Raw genomic sequence first — 19,198 nt, forward strand, 5'->3', positions numbered from 1 at the left:
GAGCCACAGGAAGGACTCCACAGGACGTGCCTCAGGGTCATTTAGGGTATTTATGGTGACCATTTTACTTATACTGCTTAGAGGACAATCACTCCTTGTTAGTTCCTGAATCCTTGGTTTTGTTTTAACTTTTGCATGATTTTATATTATTGTAGGAAGAAAGGGAAACAAAGAAGGGTCAGGAACTCTCAAGAGAGGGGAACAGGCCATAAAGCATTCTCTACCAAGAATGAAGGGCTGGGCCAAAGGAAAAACATTTGCCAAACACCTGACCTTTAAGAGCTATGTTTCCTAGCCCTATGGGCCCTAGAAACCTCAAACAGCACTGGAGATTCATTCACTGGTGGAAGGAACCAGCACATATCCAGTTGTTTTAAGTCAGTGATGTCAATTTCACTGGAACCAAGAAGCAGCTCTGGATGTACAGTGCACTTTGTTCCAAGAGACCCCACAATTCTCCAGCCGTCGGAAGATCTCACAGTTGACCAGATGTTTCTAGGCATGTTTCATTTCTTCGCTGTCACATTTATAAAGCTCTGAATGCATTCACAATTTCCAGGAAAATGGCCTCAGGTAACAACCCACCAACTTCACATGGACAGTGACCTCCAGAGAGCAGTTTTATCTGGCACCAAAAAGTGGTTATTTTTCTAGATATGTTTATTTTCAGCTCAAAGACAAAACGGGGGGTGTAGCTCAGTGGCAGAGCACTTGCCTAGCATGCATGAGACCCTGGGCTCTATCCCCAGCACTGGAAAAAAAGGGGACAAAATAAGAAACTCTGTAGTGGAAAATGTACCTTTCAGTTCACACTCTTGCCATCCCTTAGTCCTCAGAAAATAAACACTCTAAGTATAAGCAGCGGAAAATAATGTAAACTCTGCAGAAGCAGAAAGTAAATTCGTTTCTTTCAGACTTGCTGGAGGTCCTCTGCTGCAAACAGAATTCCTCATGAACGGAGAAGTCTTTGGCCTATTTCATCATTTCCCCGACATTGCGTAACGGGCATATTTCAAATTTACTTTTTTCTCCAACTGCAGCAAAAAGGCAATGAGTCTTGTTTGAGGAATCTGAAAAAGAAGGAAAAAAATGTTTTAGTAGTAGAACAACTTTTGGGGTTCAACTGTTACTATGTTGCACTTCTGAAGTTTGGGGCCACCAGAAAATTCAAGTGACTTCATTCACAAAAAAAGGGGCCAGGACACTGCAGGGAAGGTTTTCCCTGGGAGAAGTGAGACTGGGATTTGGCCTCAGCATGGCTCCTGGATCCAGCACCTGAACTTCCCAACAGATTCCAGAATTTCCATGACTTCCAGATAATGGTCGGCAGGATCCTGTGAACGTTTAGGATTTTAGATTAGGAATGTGGCTGCCTTGGATTTCAGTTCCTCTCTTACATAGTGGGCACAGAAGGCAGGGTCTGAAAATGCTCTGGGGACAAGAGGAAGTGGGCGGACCTGGGACTTCCTGTTGTTAAAGCTTTGTTGATTTTTCTCAGAGAGTCCTAAGATCCTTTGCCCATCTTAAATCCTGCAACCTTTTAGAAAGAGAAAGTGATCAGACTATATTTTAAAGATACCAAACAGCAGGGTGGTGCACTCCTGTAATCCCAGTGACTCGGGAAGCTGAGGCAGGAGGGTGGCAAGTTCGAGGCCAGCCTGGGCAACTTACTGAGACCCTGTCTCAGAATAAAACATAAAAAAGGACTGGGGATGTGGCTCAGTGGCAAAGCACCCCTGGGTTCAATCCCTGATACCCAAACAAAAGAAAAACAAATGAAACAAAACACCTAAGTTTCCAGAAAAAAAAAAAAAAATCCTTCCCCATTGCAGGAAAAATGGAGATGCAAGCACATGGCGTTTCATGTGGATGACACCAGGAAGGGTCTCTGTGGGCCACCAGAGCTCACTCTGCTGAAATGCAGTAACCTGGCCTCTCACGGATGACTGAGCCGGCTGGAGGTACAGGGGACGCTTGATGGGTTTAAAAACACAAGACAGAGACAGAGAGGGGACAGGAACTTCAATACTCCCTAACACTGGATTCCAAGTCAGGGGAGTGAACAGAACACAGAAGTGTTACGAGTACAATAAACACGAACAAATAGAAAATATCTGAGATGTTAGGGAGGAGGTGCACCTGTGCAGCCCCTGCCCCAGAGACACAGCCGGCATCACCTTGGTGGCTCTAGTGAGCCCTAGGAGTGAGGGGTGCTGGGGCAGATCGGGGTGGGTTTTGCTGGCTGGGGAGGACCCTGGGCTTGGCCAGGCCAGGCTGGCCTAAGGCTGCAGAGGTGGCCGGGGAGGACCTGTTGCGGAGCCACACTGCCTTTGTCCTCTGCAGTACTGTGGTTGGAGGGGCTTAGAGTTTGTGTTCTCACCTTTTAAGGAAACTTGAAGGGTTGGCGAAAGTATAGAAAGACTGATTATAGATGGAAAAAAGAAATCAGACATGCAATCGCTAAGGTGAGAATGTAAAAAGCAATCAGGTGTTTATTCAGTGGGAAAGTAGATTGGAAGGCAGAATCTAAAACATTCTATTTTGGTTATGGAATGATCAGAAATAAAAAAGTGCCCCCCAGATGCCTTTGAAGGGGATCTAAGAATGTCACAATTGTTGCCTAAGCTTCAAAACATCTCATTTTAGTCAGATAGGGGAGATTTCATGATCACCATCTTTCAGCTGCCAGTGAGGACGGTTTAGGTAGCAGGACACCCATCCTACCCGGACCCTGCCTGGAAATGGGAGAGGGAGAAGGGGTGTTCTACTCCTAGGAAGGCCCAGGGTGAGGACTGGGCCTCTTTCTTAAAGCACAAGGGTGCTGAGCAACTTTTGAGAACCTCTGTGAAAATATAAGGTTTCAAGACCCAAATCACAAAGTGCAGGTGCTCTCCTGGGGCATCCTGCAACCCTGTGGTGTGTGAGCTGGGGCTGGACAGGCCCTGTCCACAGAAGGGCTGGTACAGATCTACCCAACTCAAGGTTCATTCATGAGCCAACTGCAGTACACACACCTGTGATCCCCAGTGACTCTGGAGGCTGAGGCAGGAGGACTGCAACTTTGAGGTCGGCCTCAGCAACTCAGCAAGACCCTGTCTCAAAATGAAAAGGGCTTGAGATGTAGCTCAATGGTAGCGCACACCCAGGTTCAACCCTCAGTACCAACAAAAGATTAATTTATAAATATTAAGTCCCTTTGATAGTTTCTGCCCGAAAAGCAGTCTAGGGCAGAAATGAGCTGGTATCATGCTTCTTTCTGTGTGCATGATTCTAGAAACGCAGTTCTCTGGTAGATAACTCACAGCGATAGCAGGAATAGAGGAAATCTGGTTCTGTACTGAGCTTAGCTTTGCACATCAGCATGAAGGGAAGGAGGGAGGACCCGAGTTCCTCAGGGATTTTCAGTGTCTTCACTTGGACGGACCCAGCCAAGGCTCAGAAATACGATGAAGGTTCAGGATGAGAAACCAGAAGAACAGAACAAAACAAAACAGACCCAAACCCAGCCACCTCCAAGCCAAAGACGGAACAGCAGGATCGATTGCACTGGGACAAAAGCTTATTTTAACTCTCACTGTTCAGTGGCATTTGAAGGAAGGAACCAGGCCCTCATCCAGCCTGAGGAAAGCACCTCAGGGAAGAATCGGGACAGAGGAGCCGAAGCTCAGATCCCCGCGACTTCTTGGATCTCACGCTCACATTCAGCTTCAGCAATTTCCTAGAGGGGTGAGGCAGGCAGGAAAGGCCAGGGGGGAAGGGGAGGAAGGAAAGCAGTCACCCACTGTCTGCTGTCCTCTCCCCACGGGGACACATCTGCGCCACGGTCCTTGGAGAATAAGGAATGTGCTGCTCAGCAGCTCAGGGTCCAGGGCCACTTGGGATCTGGTCCCTATGACATCAAAGCTGGCCCACCAGATGCTTCTTTTTCTGATGCCCAATCCAGTCCGAGCCGAAGGCCATTTAAGGGGTCTTATCTTTATTTATTTATTTGTTTATTTTTGGCACTGTAGATTGAACTCAGGGGTGCTTAACCATTGAACTACATCCGTAGCTCTTTTTTTATATATATATATATTTTATTCAGAGATAAGATCTGGCTGAGTTGCTAAGGGCCTCACTAAGTTGCTGAGGCTGGCTTTGAACTTGTGATCCTCCTGCCCCAGCCTCCCAAGTCACTGGGATCATAGGCATGCACCACCGCGCCAGCTATTTTTTCTATTGTTAGTGGCTGCAGACCTCTGACTGTTGGTGCAGTGGTCTCTGCTCACCGTGAGAGGCGCAGGCAAGAGCAAGAATGTTTGCTGGATCATGACGCTGAACGGCTGCTGAGGGAGCGCTGCTGGAAGGGTCTTGGCCCTTTTCGATTGTTTGGGCAGGGTCAGGTGAGGGATTTGAACTGCTGCCCAGCAGAAGAGTATTTAGCAGCTCAGGAAGAAGCAGCCTTGGATAAACAAGGGCAAAAAAAAAATGCAAACTAGAGAATTAAGAGGTAGCTCCATATGCTTGAAAAGAATTTTGATAAAGTTCTACCTTTCAACACCTGCATAATTATCTTTAAATGATCATAAATATCTTTAAAAACTCATCCTATTCAACTAGCTGGTTTTAAATTTCAGAACGGATGGAAGTCCATGTAGCCTGTGATTGAAGTTAAATGGTCTGGGGGAATAAAGGGTGCTTGAGAGTGAGAGTAGGTGGGTCTGGGCTGAATCCTGGCTTCTGGGGTCATTAGCTGTGTGATGTGAGCGGGCTGTTTCCCTCTCTGGGCCAGCGTTTACACAGCTCTGATATAAGAACACTGCAAACCTGTGGGTCACAAGAGGGGCAATGTGGGCAGGGGAAGGCAACCAGGCAGTCCCATGGCCCTCAGCCTCTGCTTCTTCGTGACCACCAGGGAAGGACTGGCTTTCCTGAAGCCAGTGGCTTCTCAGGACACCTGTCCCAGAAGGTATTGTGACCCACCGTGGCAGGTGCTGAGCACAGTGGGAGGTGAGTGCAGCCCAGTGTCCGACCACAACTCCTGCTGGATCCTCAGGTGACCCCAGAGGAACCCTTGTTGGGGAATCCGGCATGTCGAGAAACGAAGGGCCCGGGCATGAGCATCACCAAGGCTGGGGGCACGTCCCTGGGCATCTCCCTTGGAATCACGTGACCTACTTGGAGAGCAAGTGAAGACGGACCGAAAGGCTGGAAAAACACTATTCAAGAGAGATGAGAGAACTGTACACACTTGTTCTGGAGACAAGTGACAAATGATAGCAATGTACCGTACAGGGCTGTGACATGAGAAGAGAGATTTGTTAGGACCAGGGTCAATTTTCGGCTTCGGAGAAATGATGTGGTTATTTTCTGAAGGCCAGGCTGGGAAATCTGAGATGCTCACAACACACAGAGGCAGAACAAAGACCCAATCCACCCTGGTTCCAGCGCGGATGGGCTCCTTTGTTAAACTAGCCACCACATTTCTTTTCTGAGTTTTCTTCTCTAGGAACGATGAAGACAAAACGTGGTTATGGGTAAACGTGGACCTGACTCCTGCTTCTCGGCGGCAAACACATAAACACCCCCGAAAGGACCTCACGGCACAAGACAAACAAGTCCACACCACGCCTTGACCACAGTTCATGTAGGCAGCTCCTTGCCTTCGTCCCCACGGCCAGCCCTTAGGTTTTAGTGGGAAGACTTACAGGAAAGAGAAAATCTCCCCCCATGTGGACTCCTGCAGTGAAGTCATGGGAGTCTTGCAGGCCCAGCTTGGGCCTCACTGAGAGTCGGCTGGAGAGGGACCTTTAGGTCAGGCAAGCTCATCCGAAGGCCCAGAATGTTCTGGCAAGAGGAAGGGGTCCTGGGCTAAGGAACAGGGGTGGACGTGTTGGAGGAAGGACTGTCTCTGAGAATATGCTGGGCATGCTGCTCTAGAGATGGAGAGGGAGCTCCATGCCCTGAGGACTTCTGACCCAAAACTTTCTGGGGAGGAGGACTGGGAGTGTGGCTGGTCTCCATGACAGGAAGCCAGCAGGTGTGGCCGAGTTGCTGGCTGAGGGGTGGACAGCTCTGGGCTCAGAAGCTGCAAGTGAAGCCCCCGCCCTCCCCAAGCCAAAACCCTGTGGATCAGGAGCCAGCAAGTGCCCTGGTTCCTGTGGCTCTGTCCTCTCTGTGACTCACGGGGCCCCCTGAGTTAGAAGATCTGCCCATCTGTCCGTGTCCCTCCAGAAACAGGAGAGCCTAAGGCACCGCTGTGCCACAGTCAAGGGTCGAATGTGTCTCCCAAAGGATACATTAGAGCCCTAATCCTGAGCATCTGTGACATGACCTTATTTGAAAATGGGGCTTACGCAGAGTAACTTCTTCGTGAAGATGAGGTCATTGGTGAGGATGTGGGGGGAAAGATACATTCCTACATTGCTGGGGGAACTGAAAATTAATGCAACCACTCTAGATAGCAGTGTGGAGATTCCTCAGAAAACTCGGAATGGAACCACCATTTGACCTAGTTATCCCACCCCTTGGTTTATACCTAATGGACTTAAAATCAGCATACTACAGTGATATAGCCACATCAATGTTCATAGCATCTCAATTCCCAATAGCTAAACTATGGAACCAACCTAGATGCCCTTCAACAGGCGAATGGATAAAGAAAATATGGTGTGTATATACACAATGGACTATTACTCAGCCTTAAAGAAGAATGAAATTATGGCATTTTCTGGTAAATGGATGGAACTGGAGAATATCATGTTATAATATCATGTTATTAATCCCAAATAAGCCAATCCCAAAAAACCAAAGGCTAAATGTTTTCTTTGATACACAGATTCTATTTCATAATGGGAGGGGGCATCTAGGGAAGAATAAAGGTACTTTGGATTAGACAGAGGGGAGTGAAGGGAGGGGAGGGGGTGGGGGGTAGGAAGGATAGTAGAACGAACCAGACATTATTACCCTATGTGCACATGACTCTATGACCTGTGTGATTCTATATCATGTACAACCAGAAGAATGAGAAGTTATATGCCATTTACGTATGATGTGTCAAAATGCATTCTACTGTCATGTTTAACTAGTTAGAACAAATAAAAAAATGAATCCTTAAAAAAAAATAGATGAGGTCATTATGGTGGGCCTGAGTCCAATATGACTGGTGTCCTTACAGGAAGAGAAGGCCACGTGAAGACAGACTCACAGGAGAACCCCAGGGAGAGACTGGAGTGAGGCACTGCATGGCGGGGATGCCCCGAGGCACCCTTGGAGGAAGCATGACACCTTGACCCTGACCTTCACACCTCCAGCACGGCAGGAGAGCAAATTTCTCTTGTTTTAAGCCCTCCTTCTGGGGTACTCTATTATGGTAGCTCTAGGAAATGAACACACCGAGGTTCCTTTGACTCATGAGCATCTACTCTGTACCAAAGAATGTGCGGTAGAGAGGTAAGAAGTTACTCTTTCAAAGGGCCTGTGGATTGACCACTAATTCCAAGTCCACACCTGGGCGTGGACCCAACTCATGAATAGCCATAAGGTAGGAACTTGTGGGAATCAAGGAAGGACTTTAATCACTTTTTTTTTTTTGTACAGGGAAGTAAATCCAAGACCTCTGAGCCACATCCCCAACCCTATTTTGTATTTTATTTAGAGACAAGGTCTCACTGAGTTGCTTAGCACCTTGCTGTTGCTGAGGCTGGCTTTGAACTTGTGATCCTCCTGCCTCAGCCTCCTGAGCTGCTGGGATGATGGGTGTGCAACACCGCGACCAGCAACTAATCACTTTTATAACCAGTATCAGAAAAACAAAACAAAAAAGCATTTGAACTGAAACAACAGAAAAGGAAGAAAAAGTAAAAATACAACAGCTTACCTCGAGTGGTCCTGGGAGGTCTCCTGCCGTTAGAACAAACCTTTCACTTGCTCTGTTTCTGTGTCCAGGTCTATGTCATAAAAGCAGGGCCGAGTGGGAAGCCCTGGCATCGTGCTCATCTGGAGGGAAAACAAATGCCACAGAGTGATCACACTGGACACTGTTGGCCTAGTGACACCAATTAGCCACAGCGCTGGGTCCAGCCTCGTGTAATATTAGGCTATGTATACACACCTTTCTTTAGGTTGGCTAGCTGTTATTTCGTTTCCTCTTCTTTTATTTATTTATTTAATTTTGATATTTCTTAGTTGTTGATGGACCTTAATTTTATTTATTTATATGCGGTGCTGAGAATTGAGCCCAGTGCCTCACACATGCCAGGCAAGCGCTCTTCCACTGAGCTACAACCCTGGCCCCTGTCATTTCAATCTCTAGAAAGGCTAGGTGTTGATTCCTGAAATTTAGCCCGTGTGCTCTCCCCATAGTCCACAGCACACCAAACCTTTTCTTCCCAGTCAAATCTTTGTGCTGAACCCCAACTCTGGGTGCATGGGTTGCGAGTGTGGGTGGAGTGAGTGGCGGCTTCTCCTCACCTGGAGGTACATGTTTTGGTAAAACCTCCAGTGCAGTGTGAATCTGTTCTGGAGGCCCCAGTCACCTGCCCACCTCGGCCAGTCTCAGGTGTACTTTGAGCCAGGCCCTTGGGCTCAGTGTTTTGCCTGCTTTATATTCTCAACAATCTACATGGGAAGTATTTTCATTATTTCTATGTTACAAAGGAAGAACCTGAGGTTCAGAGAGATGCCCAAGGGCACATGGGTAATAAATGCCATACAGGGACTCTGACTCTGTCTGCGATGTCACTCCAACTCATGTCCCCACCACACAAAAACCTGTGTGACACACAGGGTTTTGCATGGATGACTTCATCCAGCTCCCTGCACCCTTGGACATAGGTACTGACTTCCACCTCACTTTACAGATGAGTCCAGGGATGTTTAGGTAGAAAGGCAGATACAGTACAGTCAGTGCTGGGAGCAGTGGAGCATGCCTCGGAGACTTGGGAAGCTGAGGCAGGAGGATCGAAAGTTCAAGGCCAGCCTCATTAACTTAGCAAGGCCCTGTCTCAAAATTAAAAATTACAAGAGTTGGGGACATAGTTCAGGGGTATAGAATCTCTGGGTTCGATTCCCAGCACCAAAAAAGGAAAATGAAACAAACCAAACCAAACCAAAAAAGGGTAGTTAGTGGCAGTGCAGAATGAAGCCCAGTTCCTCTCGTCTTTGCTGGGCCAAGTTGAATGAGCACTTTAAAAGGTGCTCTTTGTCCCCAGCTTCAGAAACCACAGGTGTGCCAGGAAACATACTGGTTTCCAGGGATTCTCACACACTAACCTTGCTCCAGGATCTGGATGTGAGGCTCCCGGATAACCTGCTCCTCCATTTCTGTCTTTCCTGCCGTGCCCTAGCAGTGATGCTCACGGGCACAGGGGCATCTGATGGGTACCGGGGCAGTACCTGGGCCTCTGCCTAGCCCAGCTCTCCCAAGGTTAAGTGCTGCACCCCGCAGGGTCCAGCTGCCCCGGCCCAGAGCGTCCCTCAGGAGGCGCAGCCAGGAGGCGGTTGGTGCTCAAGCTCCTCCATGCTCCGCTTCCTTTGCAGGGGATTGAATTTCGCGCTTCACCACCTCTCCTGCCTCCATGTATAGGATCTCCTCTCACTCAAAAGGCCCTCTGTGGCCAGCAGCAGCCCAGACGTCTGTTAGGAATTCAGAGCCCCCAGACCTGCTGGAGAAGAGCTGCAATGACAGCAGGTGCCCAGGGGACTTGGAGGCACACTGCAGCTTGAGGACTCCCAGGGCACCCACTGCCACTGGTAACCTCACCGCCCTTCTCCTTCAGCCCCAGGGAAAGGCAAGGGCCAAAGAACGTTTTAGATCCCCACTCCTGCAGTGCCACCCTGTCCCACCTGGCAGCTGGTGGAGAGCAAATCTGGACACCTACAGGCCCCATTAACTGTTCCTCTCTGCCCCGTTAGGCCTGGGAGTGGGAGTGGGGAGGGGGACAGGGCAAGGGGCAGGCGCAGCACACTGTGGTGGCTGGCGGTGGCTGCTGTCTTGCTAACGGAACAGGCCTGCACTTCAGGGCTGTATGGCTAAGAGGGCTTCTGAGGCTGCCTGGAGGAAAGCTCCCGGAACACATTGGTGGCATCCTGGGCTCCAAATCGCCAACCACAAGGAAACTTTTTTTGGGGGGTGGGTGGTACTGGGGATTGAATCCAGGGGTGCTTAACCATTGAGCTACATCCCCAGCCCTTTAATATATTTATATTTAGAGATGGGAGCTTAAAAAGTGGCTTAGAGGCTCGCTAAGTTGCTGAAGCTGGCCTTGAACTTGTATTCCTCCTGCCTCCAGGTCCCAAGTTGCTGGGATTACAGGTGTGCCCCTTTGTGCCCAGCTATAAAAGCTATTTTAAGATACTTGTACTGCAATCTGCATGGGGCTATGGAGAAGGAAGCAGCATTTAATAATTAGAGAGAAATAAAGGAATGATCATATTCAGCTGTAATTTCCCCATCCCTTAATTCTCTGGGCCCAAAGCATCCTTTACTAGTAAGGAACTCACGTCAACACTGTGGCAGGTGCTGCTCCAGAGGCTGCAACACTGTCCACTTTAAAACAGAATTCAGTAACAGGAGGGTCAAGTTTAAATCCACCTGAGGTGACAAAACCCAATTTGAACTCTGAAGGAAGTATATGTGGGGCAACCAAGGCAACTGGAGAGTCTACTGTGGATAACCCACTGTCCCCCCTGCTTGAGTACCCACTCTTTCTACAGAAGAGAACAGTCAACTCTCCAGCAGGAACTTTGAGCCGATGAGAGGCCAAGATTGACGAAGGCAGGGTATGTATGACCCATGTCTTCCTAGAGGAGGATCCACTGGTCGCCATGAACCAGAATGTGGGTCTTCTGGTCTGATTCTGTGACCAAGTTGGGAGTCAAGTCAGCTAAAATACTTTGCGTCAGTCAGTGTGACATGTCTTTCCTTCATTTTGATTTATTCTTTCAAATGGGAGAGAAATGAGTTTAATCAAAAGATTCCTTCCCATGTGCCTTCCCAATGATGCAATAAGCCCTTCCAAGAATCTGGACTCCTTATTTGGAATAAGCAAGAGCAGACGAGAAACCGCACAGCACTCTAGAGCCCAGAGGCTCCCTGGCCTGTGGGTACACAGTCGCCTCTAGTCTATTCCTACGGTAAAAACTTTCCTGCTGAGCAAACACGACTCGGGGTGATGTGAGCAGAACTTACACCTTCACTGGATATTCTCTCCCCATGAAAAACTTACCAAAGAATCCCAGCTCTTAGAGGAGACTCAGTTCAGAGAGCCCTTGGGAGTTGACCCCTGGCCACATGCCCAGGGTCACTGGGCTCCGTGTTTACTTTATCTCTGTGCCCTCTAAGGAGGCCTCCTGCTTAAAATAACTAAGGAGCTACTAAATCGTACTTACTTGTCATGGAGCATTAGTGGATTCTTTTACAAAGGCCAAGAAACATAGGCTTTTTGCCCTCATGACCCTAACTTTGACTATAATAAATCTTCCAAATCTTTAACTTAGGGTTAACATTATTTTGGGGAAACAGTAAGTTCTACAAATAGCCTTTATGAATATACATTAAACACCAGTAAAGAGAAAATGGGCGGCTGGGATTGTGGCTCAATGGTAGAGCGCTTGCCTAGCACATGCGAGGCCCTGGGTTCGATCCTCAGCACCACATAAAAATAAATAAATTAAATAAAGGTATTGTGTCCAACTACAACTAAAAAACCAATATTTAATAAAAAAAGAGAAAATGGACATACATTTAAAAAGTAGTCATTTAAGAAGTACAAAAATATTCTTGGCATGAACAGAAAAATTATTATTAATGATTATTTCGGGCTGGGGATGTGGCTCAAGTGGTCACTCGATTGCCTGGCATGTGCGGGGCGCTGGGTTCAATCCTCAGCAACACATAAAAATAAAGATGTTGTGTCCACCCAAAACTGAAAAATAAATATTAAAAAATTCTCTTCTTTCTCTCTTAAAAAAAAAAAAAGAATGATTTCAGGTGGGCAGGATAGCACATCCCTGTAATCCCAGTGACTCAGGAAGCTGACAGGATCAGAAGTTTGAGGTCAGTGAGGCCAGCCTCCACAACTTAGCAAGGCCCTGAGAAACTTAGTGAGATCCTATCTCAAAATTAAGATAAATAGATAAATAAATAAAAAGAGCTGGGGATATAGCTTAGTGGCAAAGCACCCTGGGATTCAATCCCTAAGTTCAAAGAAAAAAAAAGTTGTCTCAAAAAGCAATAGAATTTTAATTTCTACTTAACCGAAATATCATTGCAATTAGTTTTGTTGTGCTTGTGAGATAATCTATTTTCTGATTTCTCCTTAAATCTACTACTTTTTCCTTCTGAATAAGCCATTTAGTTTTATTTTGATTCAGAAGAGCAATAGCATTTTTTTTATGTACGTATCTGTATTTTTTTTTTTTTTTTTTTTGGTACCAGAGATTGAACTCAAGGGCATTCAACCACTGAGCTCCAGCCCCAGTCCTATTTTGTATTTTATTAAGAGACAGGATCTCACTGAGTTGCTTAGCACCTTGCTTTTACTGGGGCTGGGCTTTGAACTGGAGATCCTCCCACCTCAGCCTCTTGAGCCACTGAGATAACAGGTGTGCACCGCCACGCCCGGCTCTGTTTTGTTCTTACAGTGGAAGGAAATCCTTCTACCTTTTTCTTTTCTTTCCAGAAGATGGCTAATATGTAGGACAACTTGTTTAAAATACTTAACCAGAAACAAAACAAAACAAAACACTCCTGTACTGGTTAACAATTGTTCAAGTAAATTACATGGAGACCAGGCTAGAAGATTCCCTGAGCAGATAAAACCAGGGAGGCCCCACAGGGACCTACACCTTGCTTGACTTGCAAACATAAGGGAAACTTGACATGAACTCTTTGTTGTAAACAAGATTTTTCTCTTTGATGAAATATCTAAAAATTTAACATCTTTTTAAAGCACAGTTATTTTCTGAACTGTTTCATAGAGTGTCTGGCAATATTAGGCCCCAATAGATATTTTTCATTATATTGTTATGGTTTTTTTTTTTTTGGAGGGGGGATTGAACCTAGGGTGCTTAACCACTGAGCCACATCCCCAGCCCTTTTACATTATATTTAGAGATAAGGTCTTGCTAAGTTGCTTAGGGCCTTGATAAGTTGCTGAGGCTGGCTTTGAACTGGCCACTGGGATTAAAGGCATATGCCACCACACCCAGCTAATAAATAATTTTTTTTAAATGGGGGGTAAAACCAAAGGATGATTAGAGAATAGGACATAAGCAAATGATAAGAGAGTTTCTTGGAGATTAGACTCTCTGTTTCTCCCTTTTTCCTTCTTTGGATGTTGAGGGACAGAACTGTTTCTATCACATGGTCATTTAGATAATTACATGAGTAACTCTAAGATGATCCTCGAGGAAAAAGGGCCCAGTGAAATGTCAAGAGACTGAGGGGAGAAAGAGGGATATTAAAAGTCAATATAGTGAAAATAGATAGAGCTGCTATAATATCTATTGCTTGACTTAGTAGAGATGGAATGTTCTGGATTTTCTTCCCCCCCCCCCAGCAGTTAGGTAATATCTACCCACACAGCTTGTGGCTGCATTCTAAAGGTGACCTATATTTAGTAGTCAGGGTCCTGTGTGGGCTTAAAGCTCACTCATCTTTCATGATGGCTGATCAACCCTACAGTGTGGACTCTCTTGGGTGCCCAGGATTCCCTGAAAGGATGCAGACTGTTTAATTCAGCTCAGAAGCCTTGGCTATGAGCTCACGGAGAGAACACCAAGTTGGCCAGGACCTGGTCTGTTAAGGTTTGGATGTGGTGTCCCCCAAAAGCTCATGTCAACCCCAAATACAATGCACTAACAATGCATCGGAGTTTAGAGGAGAAAAGATCCAGTTGTGCGAGCCTTAACCCAATCAGTGAATTAGAATTAGTGGGAGGGTGTGGGTGGAGGAGGTGAGAATTGGCAGGCATGGCTTTGGGGTCTATATTTGTATCTGGCAAGTAGAGTCTTCTCTCTCTGCTTTCTGATCATCATGTGAGCTGCTTCCCTCCGCCACACTCTTCTGCCTCACCTTGAGCCCCCAGGGATGGAGCCGGCTGTCTGTGGACTGAGACCTCTGAAACCCTGAGCCCCCAAATAAACTTTTCCTCCTCTGTCGTTGTTCTGGTGGGGGTCCTTTAGACACAGCAGCGAAACAGCTGACTAAAACATGGTCCCTGCATTATATTATATTTAGAGACAGGTCAACCAAACCACATCAAGTAGGCCACGGGTTTTTAATTCTTTAGCTTTTTATATCAGAGGAATAAAGTGAATCAATTCCCAGCTTCTAACGTTCCGAAGTGGAGGTCCTGCTCTCAGACGGTGCCATCAAGGGCACTGCTTGGCTCACATGGTTCCAATTTATTTCAATGGCCTTGAATGAAAGACTGCACAAACACCGTGATTTCTCTCTTCTTTTGAAAGGGAACTAGAAATTTCTTTTAGGGGTAGGAAGCCTATCCTTATTGAACTTTTCCATTAGTTTTTAAAAAATTGCTTTGAAAATTATTTTCAGCATGGAAGGATAGATCGTCCATCCCTACCCTGTGACGAGGTCAGCATGACCCATATTACTATGCTCCCCCTTTTTTGGAGATTAGGAAAATGAAACAGAAAAGTTAAGTAATTTGCCCCAAATCACCCAGTTTGTTGGTGGAGACAATGTGACTCTAGAGCCGGAGTCCTACCCCACTAAGCCCCGCTTGTCCCCACACTTCATGGGATATGGTGTCACCTCTCTAGTCACAGGAGGCCCGTTTCAACTGCAGAGGCTGGGAAGGTGGATGTGCCCAGGTCAGAAATGCACAAGGAAATGGTATGAGTTCTCCAGGGTTCTCTGCATCCCTCCAAGCTACCAGAGAATGCGTGAAAATACATCTGTACTTTACCATTTTAGCCTTGACCCTTCTCCACTTTAACATCTGTCCAAGAATGAGCTGTAGAGCTTACATTTTGGATACTATCTTTCCAAATTAAATCTTAAAAACAGAGTCACAGCAGCAGTGAATCAATAATGCCTTAGGGCCATAAAAAAAAAACAAAGGCTTTCAAAATGATAAAAATACATTAACTAGCCAGAGTGTTTCCTTATAAAGAACAGGCTTGTTACCCTTGTAAGATCAGATATGGATTATTTACACCTGTCTGAAAACTGTACCATCAACATTATTCCCTGAAGTAACTAAAGAACCATCTGCATAATTCAGTTACAAATTTCAGGGAAGGAGTGAGGATGGAGCTCAGTGGTAGAGCTCTTACCTTGCATGCAGGAGGCCCTCGTTTGATCCTTAGCACCAAAAACAAAAACAAAAAAGTAAAATAAAGGCTACTTTCTTTGTAGTTCCTACTTAAGGTGATTAACTCTGGAACTAAACTAAAGAATCAAGACCCAGAGTATTCAAGAAAATGGGGGCAGCACTGATCAAGGACAAATTCTGCTTAAGAGAGAAGCCTTTAGAGGTGTGACCAGGGATGATTCTACACTGAACAGCAGGGTTTAGGGAATGAAAACAAGTCTACCACGAGCAGGTCCCACGTCTCTGCGGCATCTTTACTCATTAGCTATTTGGCCTGCAGGTGCTCGCCATGAGAGTCCCCTCAACTCTGGCTATTGAAGATTTCATTGTTTGGAAGCCTAATATCAAGTAAATAAATCCTGGCTTCTGAGAAGGACCTACCTTGAAAATTAGCTGATGGTCTGGGCCTGGGTTTTATCCGTAGGTCCTACTGGTAGTAAAATCATTATTCAGTGTCCCTTGTAAGGAGAGGAGATGGAAGAGGAGCAGTAAGGGTGGGTGACAGGCTTTGGCTGAGGACACTGCTGCCCTCCTGTGCCAAGTCGTTGAGCTTTGTTTTTTCATTTTGTCTGTGGTGCTGGGGACTGAACCCAGGGCCTCTGCACACTAGTAGTGCTCCTGCTAGTGTCCACACCCCCAGACTCGCTTAGCATTTCCCTTTTGTTTTTTTATCGCTGTCCCTCACCCCTCCGGAGCCCTGCAAAACTTTCCTCAGAGATAAAAGGCTTCTGCGCAGGGAAACAGAAGGGGACGGAGTGAAACTGTATCCATCACTAAAGGCCCCCTTTCTGCTGCTCGTGGGGCAATGGCAGAGGGGATGCTGAGGGGCAGGAGGGGAAGGAAGCAGCAGGTGTGGCCTCAACTCCTGTCCACCAACCTGACATCTGGCTGCCAAGACCCGCTGAGCTCAGGACTCGGGACCAGCCTGTGGCCTCACGGACCTGCTGGACACACCACGGGCCTACAGCGCTCTGCATCCTTCAACCAGGTGACCAGACTGGATCCCAGGAAAATGCCCAGGACCTCAGAGTGGGCCTGGTAGTGAGTTAGTGCATATATAAACTAAATTGTGTCCCCTTGAAAGTCACAGGTTGCAGGTTAGTCTCCTCAATGTGACTATATTGGGAGATGGGCCTTCCAAGGGGTGACTAAGGCAATGAGGTCTCAGGTGGGGTCCTGATCCCATAGGACTAGCGTCCTAAGAAGAGGAAGAGCCACCAGGGGAAGTTTCACAGAGAGAAGGCCAGGGGAGGACCAAGGGGGCCTCAAGAGAAGACCACCCTGCTGACAGCTTGATTTTGGAGTTGGCTGTGCACGCCCCCAGAATGAGGTGCAGCCTTCCCTAATAACGGAGCAGGTGTGAATGTGGCCTTCCCTGTACTCACTGATGAGAATGTCAATAAGACATGTTTTCATCCTCCTCTAACGTTTCCTAAGTCCTGCACCAAAAGAAGTCTAACTCTGCTACTCGCAAACACATCTACAAACAGGACACTTTCTCATTTAAACTGGCTTCACGCACCAGCCACACTGCTGGGGCACCCTCTCCCGAAAAATGCTGGAGGTGGAAGGAAGAGAAAACCACAGGCGGAGCATCTTTTAATCACTCCTGAATGACCTCTTGCAACCACAAACACAATGCACTAACAATTGGGAGAGGGCCTGGGGATGTAGCTCAGTGGTAGAGTCCAGGCTCAGCAGTCATGAGGACCTAGGCTCAGTTCTTAGCATCAATTAAAAGAAGGTGTGGGGCTGGGGTTGTGGCTCAGTGGTAGAGTGCTTCCCTAGCATGTGTGAGGCATTAGGTTCAAGTCTCACTAACACATACAAAAAAATAAATTAAAATAAATGTCCATCGACAATTAAAAAAAATATTTTAAAAAAAGAGATGTGTGTGGAGCAAGGTAATGAATTTTTTTTTTAAAGAACTTGATTTTTGCCAAATTAAATCATGTACATGGCTTAAAAGGTCACGCCGCTCCCGAAGCCTTATTATAAAAAAAAAGACAGTACCCCACCACTGCCACCCCACCCCAAGAGCTTAGTGACTACCAAGGAGGACAACTCTCGGTTTCCTTTTTCGCTCACTGCCTTGTCTTGATCTTGTAGTTTTGGACAGTACCCCTTGGCTTTCTGAGAGAGGCCAGGAGTTAGCTCTCTGTACCCCTACCACCCAGACTCACCCCCCTTTCCATCTCTAACTACAGAGCTAGGGTGACTTCCAGCTAGATCACAGGATTTATGAGGACAATATGACATCCACAGTGAGACCATCTTGCATGCTATGATGCTTAGTAACTGTTCAGTACCCGTCTCCTCCCCACCCGGGCACCATACACTCCCTCACACTCCTCGTTTACAGTCTCCTCCACTAGAAGAGAAGCTCACGAAGGTGAAGGTCGTTGTCCCTTTTTAAGTATATATGGAGTGACTGGAGGTCAAGACACTTGCGGAAAGGGAAGGGATTTCGCAGTAGCTCAGAGTAGGGACCATGGGAGGCAGTCATTGTGACTTTGTCTGCTTAGCTTTCTTCCCACTGACAGAATGGTGACTCCCAATCAACCCATCTCCTTGAGTGAAGTCAAGACGTGTGGCATACTTCTAACCAAGAAAATGTGGCACTAGGGGCCTGGAGTTATGTTCCATTACCTGGTAAAAGTGATGGGACATCGCCCTGTCTTAGCAGATTCGAGAGAGAAACTTTCGGGTCACATGGCAAAAACATCCACATGTGGCCTCTAGGATCTGGGATGAGATGACAACCAGCAAGAAGCTGGGCCCTCCGTCCTACAACCCCAGAGAACTGCATTCTGTGACTAGCTCTGTGAGCTTCAAAGAGGACCCCAGGCCTCAGGAGACCACAGCCCCCAGGGACACCATTGCTTCCTGACTCACGGAAATCAGAGGTCGGGAGGTGGTGACCGGCGTTGCCTGAGCGGCGAGGTCTGTGGTGATTTGCTGCACAGCAGAGGAGAGAAAATGAATACAGGCATCTCACTCTTTCAGGGCCTGTGTGCTCACGGGGGTGGGAGCACCTCGGGCAGACAGCTTAGTGAAGGGCATGGGGGTCAGTTCTAGGACTCCCAACTTGACTCTGTTCTTTGCACCTTGACTGACGGTTTGGCTCGGGGTATGGCTTTCTCCGAATTCTGAAGAGCTGGAATCCAGCCTCCCGTGTGCTGCCGACAGGGTCGGGGACATTTAGATTTGGATAATCTGCACACCCACGTTTTGAGCTTCCCTCTGAAAGCTCTACTCTCCCCTTCGGGTTCTGGGGTTCCTTTTCACTTTATGATGAGGTGCACGGGAGCGAGTCCACAAACCCATTCTCTGTCCCCTCTGGGTAGAGTCTTTCTGTTCTGGGGAAAAAAATGGAGTGGGGTAGGAGATTTTTTTTTCCCCCCCATAATTTCTCCTCCTCTGGAGTCTTTCTGATGTTTGCTGGAATTGTCATTATCTGGATGTTAGGCCTTTTGGATGGATCCTCTAACTTCTGGAATTTTTTCCTTCCGTGTTTCCACTTTGTTGCCAGTTTATTTTTGAAACAAACAGCATTATTGAGCAGCTTTATTGAGGCAAACTTGGCACATGACGAACGGCAGATGTCCAAGTGTAAAGTTTATTGTGTGCCATTATAAAAAACGATGCTCTGTGGGCTGGGCTGGGGCTCAGTGGTAGAGCGCTGGCCTCACACATGTGTGAGGCACTGGGTTCGATCCTCAGCACCACACAGAAATAAATAAAGATATTAAAAAAGAAAGCTGCTTTGAACATCCATGCTCAGATCTGTATGTGGACACACACCTCATTATCTTGAGTACATATGAGGGATGGCATGGCTTGGCCATATGGCAGGTACAAAGAAACCACAGCTG

The 19,198-nt window shown here is 47.0% G+C and overlaps 1 protein-coding gene across 1 annotated transcript in view; it reads right to left on the bottom strand.

Moving 5' to 3' along the window:
- Window positions 1-642: 642 nt before the first annotated feature.
- The window catches only part of Mthfd1l (methylenetetrahydrofolate dehydrogenase (NADP+ dependent) 1 like), a 191,149-nt gene continuing 172,593 nt past the window's right edge, over window positions 643-19,198 (bottom strand). Inside the window, exons 27-28 of the mRNA XM_078018905.1 lie at window positions 7,859-7,977; window positions 643-1,070 (exon numbers count right to left, since the gene is read on the bottom strand). Of these exons, the coding sequence (XP_077875031.1) occupies window positions 7,888-7,977 (90 nt within the window). The 3' untranslated portion in view covers window positions 643-1,070; window positions 7,859-7,887. The remainder of the gene's footprint in view (window positions 1,071-7,858; window positions 7,978-19,198) is intronic.

This window comes from Ictidomys tridecemlineatus, chromosome 8, assembly GCF_052094955.1.
Source record: "Ictidomys tridecemlineatus isolate mIctTri1 chromosome 8, mIctTri1.hap1, whole genome shotgun sequence".
NCBI classification, from domain to species: Eukaryota; Metazoa; Chordata; class Mammalia; order Rodentia; family Sciuridae; genus Ictidomys; species Ictidomys tridecemlineatus.